This window comes from Macrobrachium rosenbergii, chromosome 5 (genome assembly GCF_040412425.1).
Source record: "Macrobrachium rosenbergii isolate ZJJX-2024 chromosome 5, ASM4041242v1, whole genome shotgun sequence".
Taxonomy (NCBI): domain Eukaryota; kingdom Metazoa; phylum Arthropoda; class Malacostraca; order Decapoda; family Palaemonidae; genus Macrobrachium; species Macrobrachium rosenbergii.
The window spans coordinates 11751326-11764508 of record NC_089745.1 but is presented as its reverse complement, the minus strand read 5'-3'; the positions used below and the strand labels follow the sequence as shown (position 1 = coordinate 11764508).

The 13183-nt window shown below is 37.8% G+C and overlaps 1 protein-coding gene across 1 annotated transcript; it reads left to right on the top strand.

Annotated features, from left to right (window-relative positions):
- The first annotated feature begins 3984 nt into the window (after window positions 1–3984).
- Window positions 3985–11957, top strand: LOC136838514 (serine/threonine-protein kinase WNK2-like). The gene is made up of 2 exons (XM_067103600.1): window positions 3985–4236; window positions 8716–11957. The coding sequence occupies exons 1-2, from the start codon at window positions 4146–4148 to the stop codon at window positions 11133–11135; spliced, it is 2511 nt and encodes an 836-aa protein (XP_066959701.1). The 5' UTR covers window positions 3985–4145; the 3' UTR covers window positions 11136–11957.
- The last annotated feature ends 1226 nt before the right edge of the window (window positions 11958–13183 follow it).

Genomic DNA, 13183 nt, shown 5'->3' with positions numbered 1-13183 from the left:
CTCCTCTCTCTCTCTCTCTCTCTCTCTCTCTCTCTCTCTCCCTGAACATTGTTGACATTTCTCTCCCAATTATTTTTTTAAATGAATAAATTTTGAAACCATCAAAGTATTTTCTTTTCCAAAATGAGTTATTCTATATCCATTATTTATGTATGAATGTACTGTATGTATGTATGTATGTATGTATAACATATATACATATATCAAACTTTCTATTTTCACAGTGAATACACACATATTCATATTTCTATACACACACACAAACACACACACATATATACACATGTATATATATATATAATATATTATGAATTATATCTTTACTAATAAAAATGTCATATTACTTTAATTCTAGCTGTGGTACTGAATATTAGCTTCCGATGTAGTTAAGGAGTCAAGCATAGATGAAAATGGGGTCATATCTGATTGAATTAATGAGAGAAAAACGTCTTTAATATTCTGTAAGTAATACCTCAATTGTCTCCATCTTTTCCTTTCCTTAATTGAAACCTATATTTAAAAGCAACTTAAACTATATCTACCTACCTTCTCGTTTCATTGTGGTGAAAGAAACTAGTTTTTATAGTAATTGGAAGCAATTAATCTTATTCCTCCCAACACCGTGTTACGAATTCATTCATCTATTAACTATCCCTCTCTGAGAGCATAAATACAATCCCCTGAGATACATAGCACTACCAAGGTGCTTTGTCACATTATAATGAAGATTTTAAATCTGGTCTTAGTGGTATCTGCACTACCTTTAGTGTGAGCAAGAAAACTCCAGAAACTCCAGTCACAGAGCTAGAAGACAAGTGACTGAGATTTGTAACATGGAAAAGCTGTTAACACCATCATGTAAAGATTTCTGCATGTGGAAGTTTGATCTCAGATAGCCTAAAATTTCCAAAAGTTTCTATCTCGAAAACGTAAACTCCGACCTGCAACCTTATTCGACGACACATTCTCTCTCTCTCTCTCTCTCTCTCTCTCTCTCTCTCTCTCTCTCTCTCTCTCTCTCTCTATACAATATGGTGAGTAGTAGCCACTCTAATTATATATATATATATATATATATATATATATATATATATATATATATATATATATATATATATATAATATTTAAATATAATATATATATATATATATATATATATATATATATATATATATATATATATATATATATATATATATACAACAGACTGGCAGAAGTAAAAAGTTGATTAGGTCCTGTGATATACGATAATGACTACAATGCTTTTCCTCTTCCCCATGAGATGTCTGCAGTCTTTTTAAAAAGGGAAAAATCATAAATAAATGGGAAAACACCGGATGTCATCGAGTGCTTAAATTGACCAGGTGTTACTAATTTAAAAAAATAATTTAGGAAATTTATACTCTTGGAGGAACAGACAGAAATACAGTTGCTGAGTCACTACGGGGTATTTCTTTAAAGCCCAATTATAAATCCCGAGCACCACCCCCCCCCCAACCCCAAATCCCTCCAAACACCTTTCCCCTATCGTTTCTGCCTTCCTACGCACGGATAAAAACTCATCCGGTAAAGGTCTTACCTACGTCAATGAAAAACAAAGGAAAACATATATACACTTATTTAAATTGTGGGTCATTACAATGACAATCATAAGATTAAAAAAACGTCATCCTGAATGGAAGTGAATTCGATAAAGCGTAAACAGATAAGACTATATTAATAACGATTTGCTTTTATTATTCATTTAAGTTTAATTTGATGCTTTTTATGGTACTCTGAATGTTCCCCTCTGAACTTTGCGTTAAATCACAAAATACGCAAAAAAAAGGAGAAAAAGTTAGATTCTGGAGTTCATTTTATTTACAAATGGATCACATGCGGAGATTATCCCTCTAAATCCTCACGAATTTTGACATTATTTACATAGAACTGATGACTCTTCCTAATGACCTTTTACGTGCTTAATCTTCATTCTTATGAATTTTAAATTCGTTTCCCTTCGTAACTGTAGCCTTAAAGTGGTGTCACACAAACACGTCGATGACCATGGTAACAGAGACGCCAGACTACGGAAATAAATCCAAACAAACTTTAGGAAGCTTATCAACTATTTTTCCTACGCATGCGCAAAAACGAGGTGGTCACGCACGTTCGTTAAGGAGGCGTCACGCAACCACGGACGTGCGTGCGCTTTTTCTCAGGTTTAGTGGTGAAACGTTTGGCGGCTAAATGCTAAAGGATGCCAGGAAATCCTTGCTCGTGTTTAGGGACTACGTAACAGTAGCCTTAGGATTTCCAGTCTCGAGACCTTGCTAAACGGATATATACAAAATGTGGTTGTTTGTTTTGAAGACGTTAATAACAGTAACATTACTGGACGATTATCCCCCATAATAGACATTACTCTTTAATCATGCATTTTACTAATGCCTCAATTCAACAAATCCTTCAGGTTTTAATTTCTCTCTCTCTCTCTCTCTCTCTCTCTCTCTCTCCAAATAAATGCGTTTTGAATAATAATAATAATAATAATAATACACTGCATTTAGAATCTAATGCGCTCATGCGATTTCTTACTGGCCATTCCTTGTAACGTAGCAAACATTAATGGAGCTTGCAGCTAACCTTAGGACTCTGCAACTACAGCAGGTCGTAAAGAAACCCGAAAACTAACACCACAATAAAAAATAGGACTGTCATCTTGCATTTTGCTATATGAAAAGTTCTGGGCACAGATCTGTATGAAACAGGATTTATCCACTTAAGGAAAACCAACAACAATCATTATTTCTTTCGGCGCATATAATTCCATCCTTCTAAAGCGACATATACAAATGTAATCGAAGATACTTACTGTATTTCAACAAGTATTTTCACGAACATAAGCAAGTACGTTTCCGGTACTTTGACAGCGTTATGAACTGAAAGGACTGGAAACTTTATAAAAAAAAAAATCTACCTCACAATTTCAACTCAAAATAATCTTTGTACATGCACTGTTCACTGCTTTGGATTATTACCACAGAATAACAAATGGCATCTTTAAGAACCACAATGAATGTATTTCGCAAAAGCAACATGATACTTCCGACTACTGCACTACCCTTCTTGCTTGCAGCAAACAATTTTGTACAAGGAAAGGCTGTGCCATAACAAGATCTCAACTTGGTGTCTCTGTATACCACAAGCACTCCGGGAACTATGATATTTTCAATTCGCCAGAATGAAATAAAATATGTTGTTAAAAGTACCTGTAGTGTATATTCACATCCCACCCCCAAAGGAAACACGCGCGCGCGCGCGCGCGCACACACACACACACACACATACACACAAACAAACAAGCCCATAATTCATCATGCATTCAAAATCTGAAGTAAAATAAAGACATCAAAATTCCTAATGCCCCAGTGACGCAAAATATACGAATAATATAAGAAGAGGCCGTCGCGCATAAAGTGTCTTCTGCGGTTTGCAGGGTGACCTTGGCTTGCTGGCTCTGAGGAACATCCACACAAGTGCAACATTAGCGCAGGTAAGTGACTAATACATCCTACTTCTATATCCCAGGGGAGGCCAAGAGAGACGGGTAGCGGGGAGGGAGTGGAGGGAACACAAATTAAAAAACCGGGTGGGTGGATGGGCGGTCTAATGTGAGAGAGAGAGAGAGAGAGAGAGAGAGAGAGGCATGGATTGATAGACGGGATGTTTAGTTAAAAACAAACAAAGAGATGGGTAGGTGAATGGGGGTCTATTGGGCAGAGAGAGAGAGAGAGAGAGAGAGAGAGAGAGAGAGAGAGAGAGAGAGAGAGAGAGAGAGGCACGGATTGATAGACGGGATGTTTAGTTAAAAACAAACAAAGAGATGGGTAGGCGAATGGGGGTCTATTGGGCAGGCACAGAGAGAGAGAGAGAGAGAGAGAGAGAGAGAGAGAGAGAGAGAGAGAGAGAGAGATGGTTGGTGGGTGCATGGGCGGTGCATCGGGCATTCGCAGGTGTGGGCGGAGCCACGAATACCAAAATCAGACTATATCAGGTGGTTCTCAAGGGAAGATAGAAGCAGTGTTCATTGGATTCTGTTGGGGGTGCAAAAGCTCATCTCTTCATCTTGAGAAAAATCCTGAAGGACTGAAAGATTGCGGTCATGGGCTGGAGGCCTGCGTCAGCGCTGGTCGCAGTGGCGCTTTTAGCGCAAATTGTCACCGCAGAAGCTCAAGCTATAACAGACAGTCGAGGTAAAATTTTTGTATTTCACCTAACACTAGTTAAACATTTTCATATTTTTCATATAGAATTTTATTTACAGCTTTAGACAGACAATCAGATAATGAACTAAGAAAGAGACTTTGAATTCTGCATACTATAGTTATTTCAACATATTTGCAAATTTACCGGTTTTTATGAGACGCTGAGAAAGAGACTGAGAAACTAAACATGGGTAAACATGGAAGGGGGATTTGAATTCTACACACCACAGATTTTTCAGACGTATTTTGCAAATTTACCGGCTTTTATCAGACACTGTGTAAGAGAGAGAGAGAGAGAGAGAGAGAGAGAGAGAGAGAGAGAGAGAGATAAAAAAACACAGAGAGACAAATTCTAAAACTAGTTTCTCTTACGCATATTTCCATATTCAATGTCTTTTAGCAAACGGTGAGAGAGAGAGAGAGAGAGAGAGAGAGAGAGAGAGAGAGAGAGAGAGAGAGAGAGAGAGCATCCCGAATAAACAATGACAAAGCCTTTAGTCACGTTCCAAGAGTAAGGAGGCATTACCTGTGGTCTAATCATTACCTGGTTCACCCTTGCATAACCAACGCGAGATAGATACTTTGTTTGCATTCAAATTTCCTAATCAGCCTTCCTTCTCACCGCATCTTAATTTATGATAAGCGACCGTGATAATCTAGATGGTTTTATATTACGTGTAATTTATCATGGTGGGGAAGATCATTTTGCCTGAATATATTTGCGGTGTGTGAGGATAATACCGCATCCAATTATCTGAAGAACATTTCTATTATCTTTATTATAATTTAGTATCTCAAGCATTAGCTAGGTTTCACAGGGCTAACCTAACCACAACGCGGAAGCACAATTCATTCATAAACAAACATTAGGGAGCAAAAATCTCTGCCAGAGAAGGTCTTACCAACCCTAGTTCTTGAGTACTTCATTCCTAGAGGTTATTCAACCTTGGCTTGCCGTCATGCTGGTCGTTCCCCCTTTAAATTGGCAAGGAATCAAAAGAAGGATGTCTGACTTGACTGGAAAATCAGGTTTAGGTTACGTAGATAGTCACTGATTCTCTCTCGCTTTTTTTTCCGTCTTTCTGTCTGTCCGTGTGTGATGGTGGGTGTTCTCTCTCTATCTGTCAGACTCTAGCAAAGAATTTTGTACTACCTGACTATCATCTTTGAAGATTATATATAATAATTTCAATAAGTTACTTCATCGCAGATACATCCAAAAATATCTTAGCAGGTAACACCCAAAACTGCACGGTTAAATGAGTCCTGAATCATCAACCCCAACCAACCGACCACCAACAAACCTTCGCGCCCACCGATTCATTAGAACCCCAATCCCACCCTTTGCAAATCATCAGGCAAACGTCTCTCTCTCTCTCTCTCTCTCTCTCTCTCTCTCTCTCTCTCTCTCTCTCTCTCTCTCTGTGAGTGCAGTTGCAGCACAACGTCTCACAACAGAGGAACCCCAGATCAGATCCCCCGGTGAGGAAGAAACGTTGTAGGTGGGTTGTTTACTACCCAATACGCCCCCGTTGCCTTACGAACTGAATTTGGTACAGGGTTTAGGAGTGTTGCAGCTGGGGTTGGTGAGATTAAAAAAATATATATAAATAAAAGACGTGAAAGATTACTGGTCCGCGAAATTGTGTACAGCCATATAGTTTTAAACGGGAAGACCTCGACGAGGTAATCCTAACCGCATCGGAGTTTAGCCATTCATCAGATACACTTGCTTTTTCTGTTGCACTGCGCACACACACGCACACACACATGTATATATACAGTATATATATATATATATATATATATATATATATATATATATATATATATAGCCTATATATATATATATATATTATATATAGCCTATATATATATATACCAAATACAGGGGCAAGCGACAGACAGTAGGAAATATCAGCAAGCACACACCACACGCACACACATACATGTATATATATTATATATATATATATATACAGTATATATATATATATATATATATATATATATATATATAATTTATATATACCAAATACAGGGGCAAGCGACAGACAGTAGGAAATATCAGCAAGAAGGTGGACCTGGGAAACAAACTAAATTCAACATAATTCTTTATTTCCAACGTTTCGTAATAATTCGTTATTACATCTTCTAGGAATTTGTTGATTAATGAATACTCTAAAATTGCTCTAGACATCACTAAAATTCATAACATACACTACAGATAAAAAAATTACAAATAAAAAAAACCACAGACCACTAACCAACCTTTTACAAAGAGAGCAGAAGAAAGAATGGCCAAATAAAAAGTTAACTCGGGTAAAGTTGCTCGGCGGCCACGATTTAACGGGGGGGACCAGATGTATAATAAATAATGGCTCGAGGGTTGGCAGTTCATAAGGATCAGTCGTTTGCACTATAATACAGAAATCATTTCTTTCAATATACGTTTTACAAATTTTTGAGTGATTTTTAATACCAGAATTTTCGGGATTGGAGGGCCTTCAACCAGTGCGAAAGCTTAATCCCCGATGAGAGTCGATTCTGATCTTTTATAACCATCTCGTGGATCCAACATATTTCCCAGAGTTACAGTTATGTCAAGTATACCTATATTCCACGTTAGAAGTTAAAAGTGTGTTTAATCGATCCTTGTATTTGAAAAAACTAATCTATTGTTAATGGATTTTTTGGGATCAACTTTAAGCTTATGGTACCATAATGTTTGTAGCAGTTTTTGTAAACTTTTTTTGGAAAATCATTTAAAAAAGAGAATTTGACATAAAAAGGGCTAATGTGGGCACTGTAGAAGTTTGGTGATACATGTGTGTATATATAATATATATATATATATATATATATATATATATATATATATATATATATATATATATATATATATGTGTGTGTGTGTGTGTGTGTGTGTGCATATATAAAAGGTTGGTGATATATATATATATATATATATATATATATATATATATATATATATATATATATATATATATGCAAATTGTCATCATATAAAGCCCAGCTTACTCCTCTATTTTCGCATACCTTGAAATATGTATCAATGAATGAGGAGAATCAAGGCCAGGTGAAAATGGTCAGTTCAAACGTGACTTCACAAATAATAAAACATCTAAGGAATAATATAGATGCATTTCTATTTACGAGGATATAATCATGTCTGTGGGTTTATAAAATACTACATCACGATGCACAGAACTTACTGAGTTTTCGTAACTTTTGTATGTTTGGAAATAATGGTAACGCACAAGTGCCTGCAACAATGCAAAATTAATAATAAAATATTTCAAAACTAACAAACTTGAATGTATTTCAATCAATAAATATCCGCTTGACCAATGGTTCCTCCAAAAAAACAGACCGAAATAGAAGTGAAAATCTTCACTTTGACTTTACCCACTGTTCATTCACCTGACATTCATATATTCATACGATGGTTTTGCCAACTGTACAAAGACAAAAGGAGCACAATAAGACACGATAAGCTAAATGAGTGAGTGAGTAGGTAATTACACGTGTAAATGATAAAATCTAAGAATATGTCATTTTAAGAAATCCAGGTGGGAAGTTGCTAGTGTTCCCAACAATAAAATTTTTACTTGGAAACCTTCAGGCAAGCTAGAGAGGAATTGTCTTCTTGGATGGGAACAGAAAAATATCACCAAAAAGAACAGCAAATTGAAAGAACTTCAGGACTACATCCCCAGAAGAAAATAACATTTTAAATCCATGCTATTTTTTCTAGTTGATTATGACTCGCCATCTCTCCTTAACCACAGCCGTGGGCTAAACGTCAATTGTTATTTATTGCAACATTAGCAAAAACTTTCTGATGTTCATAATACACCCTTTTTTATCATAAATATTACGGAGCCTGTAATTTTCAAGACACAAATCCAACCAAATTCAAAGTGAGGGGGAGTCAAGTTGAAATTTTTCCTTATCTCGATTCAACCCACGTAATAATAAAACATTGTTGACAGCTCGCGTGTAAGGAAATTGTTCGAAGTCAATTTTTTCCCCTTTTTTTCACATATCCCTCCTACAGAGTTGATTGCTTTAATATTTGGTTAAAAATCTGCTGGAGATTCTGAGGCAATGCCAGCTTTTGGGCTTTAGTTAGTTTGCCCTTTTGTCTACACACGAATAGCGCTCAAAAAATGCTTGAATGTTATACGGAATCTGCAAGCATGTGAATGTTAGAGAAATTCAAAATTAAGTTTTGTATTAACTTTTGAGAAGCATGAAGCTTTTGTTGTGAATACCTTAGAAATCAATCTCCAACTAACATAACTGTTTTGAAAAATATCGCATTCAAAGCAAAAGTATCTCAATTTACAGCAGTGGCTTATTTTGAGTGTAATATGTAAATATAGTCTTAAGGTGCTAAAATAATATGGAAAAAATTATTAATAATTAATATATGAATTTCAGAATGTCGGCTCTGCCCTGAAACCTGCTTGTCGGTGCCCCGGAGCGACGGGTCTTGTCCAATATGCATTTGCAATGGAGCAGCACTCCCGGACTGTCCAGAGCTCCCAGACTTCTGTCCAAGAAACTGTGTCCTACAGCGCAACAATGAAGGCTGTAACCAGTGTGCCTGCATGAGAGAAAACCCTATCATATGCCCACCTTTACCACCATGTCCAGAGGAATGCCAGCAAATCATGGATGAAGACGGTTGTCCAAGATGTGTCTGCGATGCCCCTCCCCGTACCTGTCCAGATATCACTTGCCCCGAAGGATGTACAGAGGAGTTGGGATCAGATGGCTGTATTAGTTGTCGATGCCAGCGTACAGAGATCTGCCCAGCCATGGAACCCTGTCTACGGGGCTGCATAGAAAACGATCTTGATAGTGGCTGCTTTTTCTGCAACTGTACTCTAATCTCTGAAGATCCTGTAATTCCACCTGGTGAGAACCGAAGAGGTATCGGGCCATTTGGTCCTAGACCTTCAGATGTTGGTCCTATTACAGGAAACAATCGCAACCCTTCTTTTCCAACTGATCGGTGTCGAAATGAACGTCTCATTTGTCCATCAGACTGCCGTATAGTAGTTGCTGCTCATGGATGTCGAGAATGTATGTGTGGAGAAGATGCTTACTTATGTCCAGGAGTTCCAAGGTGTTCAAACCGCTGTTTGTTTTTAAGTCCTCAAGATAAGTGCTGCCGTTGTGACTGTAGGGGTCCTGGACCAGTCAATGGGGTTCTGACAATTACAGTACTGAGAGTGCCACCGTTCAAGCCTGGTCGGCCTTTCATACCCTTTGGAACATTTGGACCCGACATAGATTTTGATGAAATTCCATTTTTGCCCCCTTTTTCTCCCAGACAACCTGAAAATAATTGTACAGTGGATCCTTCTAGATGTAATCCAGCTTGCAGAGTAATAACAGACTCTGATGGGTGCCCACAGTGTGACTGTCCTGGAGACCTATGTCCTCGCATTAGATGTCCACCGAAGTGTGTGACAGATATTGCACCTAATGGTTGCCCTATCTGCAATTGTCGACAGGGACCTACCCCAATAAACCCTGATTCTGAGACCACTGGTCCTTTTACTCCAGCTGGCCCAGCCTTACCTGAGCAACCTAGTAATCCTGGTATTCCACTGATACCAACTGATCCTGTTGGACCAACATATCCTAGCCCTCCAGTGGTACCTAGTGAACGTAATGACCCTCTTGATAACCCACTAACGCAATCTCAGCCTATCAACCCCTCTGGTGTACCACTTACACCTGGTGACCCTATGATGCCAGTCAAACCAGTAGGGCCTGCTAATCCCATGATGACAGTGGAACCAGGTAATCCTATGATACCAAAAGAGGCAGCAGGACCTGGTAATCCTATGATGCCAGTGGATCCAGCAGGATTTGGTATTCCTCTGATACCAGCTGGTCCAGCTGAACCTGGTATTCCTCTGTTGCCAGCAGATCCAGCAGGACCTGGTATTCCTCAAATGCCAGCAGATCCAGCAAGACCTGGTATTCCTCCGATGCCAGCAGATCCAGCAGGACCTGGTATTCCTCTGACACCAGTAGAGCCATTAAAACCTGGTAATCCAATGATACAAAGACAGCCAGAAGGCCCTGGTAACCCTATGAATCCGGTGGTTCCAGAAGGGCCTGCTAATCCTATGATGCCTATACAGCCAGAAAAACCTGGTACTCCTATGAGTCCAACAGAGCCACAAGGAACTGGTAATATGTTACCAATGGTTCCAGGAGTACCTAGTAACACTACAATGCCCACAGAGCCAGAGGGATCTAGTAATCCTTTGACGCCCATGAAACCAAGAGAACCCATGAATCCTCTGACTCCAGCTGAGCCAAATCTACCATCCAATCCCTCTGACACACCATCACTATCACCTGGGCCCGAGAACCCTGAAATCCCTGTTGAGGTTGATGCTCCTGCCACCCCTGTCAACCCAACTCTGACATCTGATGACGTTTCCCCTGATATTTCCACCATTCCAGACGACCCTGCGGTTTCCACTGATCCAAATACACCAGCACCTACAGAACAGCCACTGGATGTTGCCTTACCAGAGGAAACTGTTAACCCTCCTCCATCAAACGTGCCAAACAATCAATCTGTACCTGAAATTCCAGACGATACTGAAAGCTTTTTTGAATCTACCTTAAGGACCTCAGTTGGCAGGACACCTCAGCCTAGTGCCAATGCGAATAACACCCAAGAAGGGTCAAATGCACCAAATGAAATGGCTACGACACAGAATCCTAGAGAAAATCAAGTTCCAATGAACACTGGAAATGAAAGTATTTTGCCAACAGCTGACGATCCTCAGCAAAACGATGTCGACCCTGGTCTTGTGGTTTCCCCTTAAGAAATATTTTGGCAGGTGCTGTACTTATAGAAAATGGAAAATTAGTGAATTTTCATTTGCCACTTTCATGATTTAATTATTTTGGTATAGGAAAATAAATTGGTTTATACAATTCACAATTATTCTTGTAGTCCTTTGCCAGAATTACTTTCTATTTGCTTAAAAAACTCATTAAACAGCAGCAGAGTAACAGCAATTATAAAATTATCGAGCCATGTGAGGTCAATCAATCCCTCGCCCATACCGAACTTCTGTAGAATATCTGCTCTCCCTGTCACTGACATAAATACCAGGACTCAGCTGCTTGAAAATAAGAGCTATGTGTAATGAACTTTTAATATTTCACAACAGTAAATTATAACCAGCTACAATGTCGACATTTCCTTACTGTCCAATGTCGAATAAAGAAATCAAAAAGAGGTCTAGTGTGGTCATTCGAAATTTCTTTACCATTCACAATGGTACAGAAATTCCTTAGTTTATGACATAAATACCCTAATAAAAGTCATTGGATGGCGATGATTTAACAAAAGGGAGTGTAACTAAATGGGTCTAAAAGCACAATACAGGATATCCGCTTTACTGTTTTTCCTGTGATGTTGATACAAAAATTTACTTGTGATTCTGTGTTGACTGATTTTTAGCTTATCACTGCATGATATAAAACCTGACTTGGGATTATTCTAATAAAATATAATCATGTATTACATAATGATAATGGGTTCCATACTACTTTAAAAAAGTGTGAACCAATTAATGGATTTAAAAAATCCTTTGTAAGGCTAAGCTTAATTTGAATGACACATTAAAATTATCACCGAATTCCTTGCCATTAATAACCTTTTTATAGAATATGGTGCCCCAAATTTGACCTCTAATTTACAGCGAACAAGCTCTGAAGCAAAATAAAATATTAAAACAAGAACCTTATGTTTCAGAACGAAATAAAGCTACCTTGACATCTAGTTATTTCATGATTTGTTACATTGCCCTCAAAACAATATAACGGATTTTGTATTTCAAAATGTTCTCACTCACGAAATTATAGTCAATTTTGTTACAATGCCAATTTTCTTATTGGTGATTTCCAGACTAGGATACTCACTTCTGTATACACTGCTGTTTACGCGACTTCCCTATATTCATGAAAGTTTTCATCGTGAGTTTTGAATGAAAAGACATAAAAAAAACTATCATCAAAAATCCTTCAAAAACATTAAGACAATTGGTTTTAGCACTTAAAAACGGAACTTTGTGAAAAGAACTGAAACGTTTATGGTAAAACAGCACTCCAGGATTTTGTTAGAAGTCAGAAACAAACACTTAAAAAGATACTCCTTAAAAAATAGTTTGAGAAATCGTATCAAGATAGTGAGAGAAAACGGCAGTCATAATCATATCTTCTCTTTAATATGGGGACATAACCAATACTATTTTTCACTACCATTACCAGACACAGAATATATCTAACTAGGATGGAAAACATTTTCATTGGTTTTCAGACTTTGTTATGACTAACTGTCATTTGTAACAAACAACTAAAGTTCTTTGCAAATTTCATTAAGGTTTGTTATTTTCTGAGGCCACGGTCTTAACCCTACGCTTAGCCCTCTACCCTAGATTAGACTATCATGAGTTTATGTACATCAATGTAACTATGCTGCATGAGTTTATAACAAACTCAGACAGCGTAGTTGCATTGATGTAAATGTATATAGAATCCGTGCAGGCCTTCATCAATCTAGCAATAGAGGATGACAAAGAAGAGTATTCAACTAACAACAGAAACATATTAAAGCACAAAAACGTCCCTGGGAGCAAAATCTAAAGTATTTTTAGTAAAGCACATGGCTCAATCGGAGAAACTTTACGCATAGAAGTTTGCAAATAAGAAAGTGAGAACACGAAGCGTTTAATAGGAACCTGAATTACAGCACACCTAAAAAGGAAAACAAAAGGAATGCAAAGTTCAAAGAAAACCAGTGAGTACGTGTAGTGGTTGTATAATAGAGAAAATCATTAAGTATACTTGTAAGTCATTTCAAAGA

Coding starts and splice junctions, on each gene's coding strand:
- LOC136838514 (XM_067103600.1), top strand. CDS start 4,146: ATGGGCTGGAGGCCTGCGTCAGCGCTGGTCGCAGTGGCGCTTTTAGCG. Junction 4,237..8,715: donor AGCTATAACAGACAGTCGAG/GTAAAATTTTTG, acceptor TATGAATTTCAG/AATGTCGGCTCTGCCCTGAA.